Source organism: Octopus bimaculoides, chromosome 3, assembly GCF_001194135.2.
Source record: "Octopus bimaculoides isolate UCB-OBI-ISO-001 chromosome 3, ASM119413v2, whole genome shotgun sequence".
Lineage (NCBI taxonomy): Eukaryota > Metazoa > Mollusca > Cephalopoda > Octopoda > Octopodidae > Octopus > Octopus bimaculoides.
The window spans coordinates 17,229,866-17,235,993 of NC_068983.1; the positions used below are offsets into that span (position 1 = coordinate 17,229,866).

Consider the following 6,128-nt stretch of genomic DNA (forward strand, 5'->3'; position numbering starts at 1 on the left):
ACATGTATATGTATACATATACATCTCTCTCTCTCTCTCTTTCTCTCTCTGTGAAAGTATCTGTCACTACAGTATCGAAATGTGATTGTTTCAGTTAGTGGAATAGTTTCATTTTTAAAGTGAAAGTATTTGACATGAGTGTTTTTGTTTCACTTTTGACACGTAATACTTAAATAGTGGAGGAGATATTATGTTGCCGTGTGCTCGAACTCTGCAAGAAGTTAATAATTTTTTTTGACTAAAACACAACTGGAACCCTAAGTAAGGCATGTGTAAAATTTGAATGAAATTGGTTGCGTAGTTCTCGAGTTTTAGGGATTCACACAGACAGACAGACAGACAGACACACATTCTCATTTTTATATATATAGATAATAACTTTCGTTAATGCTTTTGCCTCTTGGTTTTCAGGCGGAATTTCAAAGCCGTGTCAAAGATGGTTCCAACAAGGCAGATGTCAAAGGACTGAAACGAATGTATTCAGTTTTAGGTAATGATAACACGTTTTTTGGAAAAATTACTGATCTCTCACGGTCTCAGAGACCTGCCACTAATGTACAAAGGTTTCCATCGATGAAGATAAAAATATTTTGATGAGTCGGATTAACTGCAATGCCTACAACAATAACCGTTACTACAAAAGCTACTACGACGCGCACCACTCCAACCATCATGGTACATAAGCTAACTACCAGAACCATAATTTTCATTTCTGAGAGACACGTCACCTCAAATTAGAGGATGCTATAATCAATTACATTGACCTTACTACATAACTTTATTCTTCCTTTTACTATCCTACTATAAAAACTTCTTTCCATCCATCCATCCATCCATAGATTAATTAACATATGCATATACATGCATATATTATAGAAGATAGAATGACAAACGTAGAAGTGTTCGCTTGTGGTATTCGTTGTGGTTTTTATATATGCTAAGTTCACATCACGAAGAGGTCATCTGTGCCTTCTTTTTTTACATTCCTGGGTCCTGGGTTGATAATGTATGTCTGTCTATCTAACTAAAATCACATGGTTCGGGGTTCAGTCCCACTGCGTGGAACCTTGAGCAAGTGTATTCTACTATAGTCTCGGGTCGACCAAAGCCTTGTGAGTGGATTTGGTACATGGCAGCCCTTTTTATAATATATATATATATATATATATAATGTTTGTGCTTGCGTCTTTGTGTCTTTGTTTGTACCCCTAACTTAGCGGTTCGGCCAAAGAAACCGATAAAATAAGAACCACGCTTTAAAAGTCCCTCAAGTTGGTGCCCCACCATGACCACAGTCTAATGACTGAAACAAGATAAAATATAAAAAAGATGTGTATGTATGTATGTATGTATGTATGTATACGTAATATCTCACCTTTATGTTTCAGGTGTTGATATTGGCCGTAAAGTAATTGAAGCTGTTACCACGCGGTATGCAGATAAAGATAACAAAATTTCCTTTGATGATTTTGTACAAAGCGCTGCTAAACTTTTGAATTCTTATTGTAAGTATATAGTTAACCATTTTTGACGTTTGCTTTGAACTCATTTTCGCCATTGATATTCATTTACTTCTTTACTTAAACATATTTTTTTCTTTCATAGCATGTTCCAATTATTAATTTCTAAACAAATATAAAATGTGTACAACATATTAATGAGATTTTCTAAATTTCTGTTTATATAAAAAAAAAAATTGAAAAATGGATCTTCGCCGGTTTCGACGATGAATATTCAGTTATTCCTGTGGTACTCAACCATTTTCTACCTATGGATCCCTTTGATTCCTATTTTACTCAGGTGGATCTTCATAGCCATTCGATGTTTAAAGAAATCCCATTGTATTTTAATAGTTAAACATCATTAGGAATCCTATAAATAGATTATTACAATATTTTACATATTGTACAAGTAGAAACAGTTTATTGCACATAAATTTCCTACGGAAGTATGTATGTTCATTAATAAAATAAGTCATAAATATACAAGAACTTGCTTATTAACGAAAAGAAAAATACTACTTTTTGGCTATTAATTCAATGCGAACTTTGAGGTTGATATGTTGTACTTGCTGGTTTTGTAATATTCGACCCCAACGTAGTCAACATTTTTGTACTGTGTTGAGTCGGTTACGCAATTTTGATAGTAAGTTAGTGATACGGCTGAAACTATATTCAGCCCGGTAAGATGAATAAAAAGCAATAACATACAAATTCGCTTTTTCTGATACTAGTGCATATTTTTTTTAGAATATTTCATCACTCTGTAAATAGATATCTCTCCAGCAAATAGATATCTATCTACATCAGCAATATGAACTTCAAAAAGAAGTGTTACCCATCGTGGTATATTTAGGTTGAGTACTATTTACTTGAAGGTGCATGGCTCAGTGGTTTAGTGCATCGTGCTCACAATCATGAGGTGGTAAGTTCGATTCACGGAGCGGACTGCGTGTTGTGTTCTTGAGCAAGACACTTTATTTCACCTCGCTCCAGTTCACTCAGCTGTAGAAATGAGTTCCAGTGTCACTGGTGCCAAGCTGTGTCGACCTTTGCCATTTCCTTGGGTAACATTGGTGGTGTGGAGAAGGGAGGCTGGTATGCATGAGCGACTGCTGGTCTTCCATAAATGAGCGACTGCTGGTCTTCCATAAACTATCTTGCTCGGACTTGTGCCTCGACGGGAACTTTCTAGGTACAATCCCATGGTCATTCATGACCGAAAGGTGTCTTTACCCTTTTACTATTTACTTACACTAATAAAGACATAAATTAGAGAGTTTTCTCACTACTATGTTGAACTATATTAAGAGTTAGAGAAAGAAACCTACTTGTTTGTTGCAATAGGTAAATCTAAAGCAACATTTTTTCATAAACCCCTAAAATACTACCGCATACGCCCAAATTATTATTTAGCTTGCATGAGTCCCGCAAAATCATATATGGAATCCGAAGGGTCATATGGACTCCGGTTGAAAACCAATGAGTTATTCGAACAACTGAATTCTTTGTTATTCGATCAACTGAGTTATTCGTTGAACTGAACCCGTTCATTGAATTAGCGTGGAAGTGGCTGACTATTCCACAGACAAGTGTACACTCAACGTAATTCTCAATCAGACTTAGCGTGATGCAATATGTGACAAGACTTGACACTTGAATCATTCGCGCAATCCATACAACGAGCTTCCGTACAATTCCTTCCTCCTAATTTCAGTCACAAACTTTGAGTCCAATCGAGGCTATAGCAAAAAAGCACTACTGAACATGCCTAGGTAGAACTGAACCTAGGACTCCGTTACTGCAAAGCAAACTACTTAAAACATTCAGCAATGCTGCGCTCTCAATTTTTCACAATCCTACAAAATGTCAAAAATTTATATCAATGCTTCTAGTTGAATTCTAACGAGTTTGTTTTCTTTCTTTTTTTCGTAAATTTTTAGACAAATCTTAAATATTTTCAGTTCTAAATTTGGGACTGTTAAAGCGGAAATATAAAGTGGCTTTCAAAACCTGCTTGTTTATAAATTCAAGTGTGAAAGCTTCAACTTTAAAAAATATCTTTCAATATGGGAATTTTACACGCACACACGAACACACACACACACTCGCTCGTTATTATATGTTTATGCATTCATATAATTTCATATACATGTGTATATATGTGTGTTTATATATGTACGTGTGTGTGTGTGTGTGTGTGTGTGTGTGTGTGGAGGCACATGGTTTAGTGGTTACGGTGTCGGACTGGTGTTCGTCAAAATGTGATTTCGATAGCTGAACCGGGTGATGCGTTGTACTCTTGAACAAGACACTTCATTTCAAGTGCTCCAGTCCACTCAGCTGGCAAAAATGAGTAATCCTGTGACGGACCGGTGTCCCATCTAGGAAGGAATATGTACGCCAAAGAACTCTGTATGCTTCTTATAGAGTAATGTGAACTAATCATGTCCATATATGGTCGTAGATCTCCGTCATTCGAGGGTGAGGATTCGGTTCTTCATTCAACTGAATAACCTGCTCCTGGATTAGCAGGTATGTGTCTGAGTATTCCACAGACACGTATACCCTTAATATAATTCTCCGGTATAATCAGTATGACTTAAGCGTGACAGTTGCAGTTAGCAATACACTCGAACTGGTGCAAGATGCCGTACGGCTGAATGACTACGAAGTTCGCGTTGCATCTTGGGAAAACCTAACTTTTTATAGCTTCGGGTCGACCTATATTGTGCGAGTGAAAATGGAAAATTCCGAAGCCCATTCGGATGGACTGAAACTGTCACACATAAGTCATGCTCATTATACTTGATAATTGCGTTAAGGGTATATGTGTCTGTGGAATATCCAGACACTTACCAGCTAATCCAAGAGCAGGTAATTAAGTTGATCGAAGAACTAAATCCTCACCATCGAACGATGGAGATCTACCACCCTATACGAAAATAGTTTGTCCATGGTGTGTCCTGTACCGAGCATACACCGCTTTCTCGGTTTCTCTGGCGTATATGTTGCTCCCTGGATGGGATACCGGTCCGTTGCAGGATTACTCATTATTACCGGCTGAATGGACTGGAACAACGTGAAATGAAGCGTTTTGCTCAACAACACAACACATCACCCGGTCCAGGAATCAAATTCACTATCTCATGATCACGAGTCTAACACGCTAACCACTAAACCATGCGCTACCACAAATACGTACGTACGCACACACACGCACGCGCACATATGCACAACACACGCACATATGCACATACATATTTACATACACACACAATACACGCATATATATACACACACACGTATAAAATATATACACAACACACGCGTACACTCATACATACATGCACAGATGCACACACATACACATATACATGATGGTTGCCTCATCTTGTCAGATGACAGCCGTCACATGGTCAACCTGGTTTCCTTTCATCTTTGCATGTGTGCCGAGGATATGACTTTTCAAACCACGCATCCATCACCATTAGGACTTCATAAGATACAAAACGGGTCAAGAAATGAAATTATAGTGAGACACCTCTACATCATTGGATTTAAGTAACGAAAGCTTGTTCAACACTTTTGTTACTATCTTGGTCACTACAATAGGGTCTAATGGCAATCAGTGCATGACGACAGGTACTATTTTGACTGCAGGTTTTAAGTCAGAGTATCTTTGTCAAAGTTAACACACACACACACACACACACACACACACACACACACACACACACACACACACACACACAAGTATACCGAGATTTTAATGTGTAGCTTAATTTTATTTTCCAAAGTCTCTTAGCTGTTTTTATGTATCATTATAAAAATTTCATAAACTTTCGACAAAATGTGAAATGAGGTTTTTTCCACTGTTCGAAATAGTCCAGGAACTCTTGCGAAATGATACCTTTTAACGCCTCCGTCATTTTTTTCTTTATCTCTTCCACATCGGCAAATTCCGTAGAACCACCTTTCGTCACTAGTGATGACCTTCGGATCAACTTCCGACTTTTCTTTCAATTCACAACACGCATTCAGTCGTGACTACCTTTGATCTTCCGTGAGCAAGCGAGGCATACATTTTGCTGCAACTCTTTCCATTTGAAGTTCCACGCTCAAAATTCACGCTCTAGAACACACAACTCATATCAACAAGTTCGTCAGTTGTTCGGCGACGGTCCTCCAAGATCAGTTCATGAATTTTTGTAATGTTTTCATTCGTTCGGGAAATCGATGATCGTCCTGAACGAGGTTGGTCTTCAAGCGACAAGTGACCATTCCTGAAGCGTGGAAGCAACTCGTAATCTTGTGTTTTGCTTATAGCAGCGTCCTTGTAAGCTGTCGGAAGCATGACAACTGTTTCGCCGCGTTTTACTCCAGCAAAAAACAGAATTTCATGGAAACACGTTGTTCCTTCGTTTCAGCCATCGTAGAAATCGACGAACAGGGAGAAGCACTGCAAAAAAAAGAGGCACCACGTGACAGTACGACTCCATCCCGACGTCGCTGGTCGGCAGAGTGATGCCTGAGCTCAAATCAAGTGGCTTCTAGAGGCGGAAGCCTGAACTACAACGGGCTTGTCCCACAGAGAACGCGTCCGTTTATTTTGGGTACCTCCTCATA

At 38.4% G+C, this 6,128-nt stretch overlaps 1 protein-coding gene across 1 annotated transcript in view; it reads left to right on the forward strand.

The window, feature by feature from the left end:
* LOC106873505 (calpain-A) overlaps positions 1-6,128 on the forward strand; it is a 61,321-nt gene that overhangs the window by 51,689 nt on the left and 3,504 nt on the right. Inside the window, exons 12-13 of the mRNA XM_052966071.1 lie at positions 412-490; positions 1,389-1,505. Of these exons, the coding sequence (XP_052822031.1) occupies positions 412-490; positions 1,389-1,505 (196 nt within the window). The remainder of the gene's footprint in view (positions 1-411; positions 491-1,388; positions 1,506-6,128) is intronic.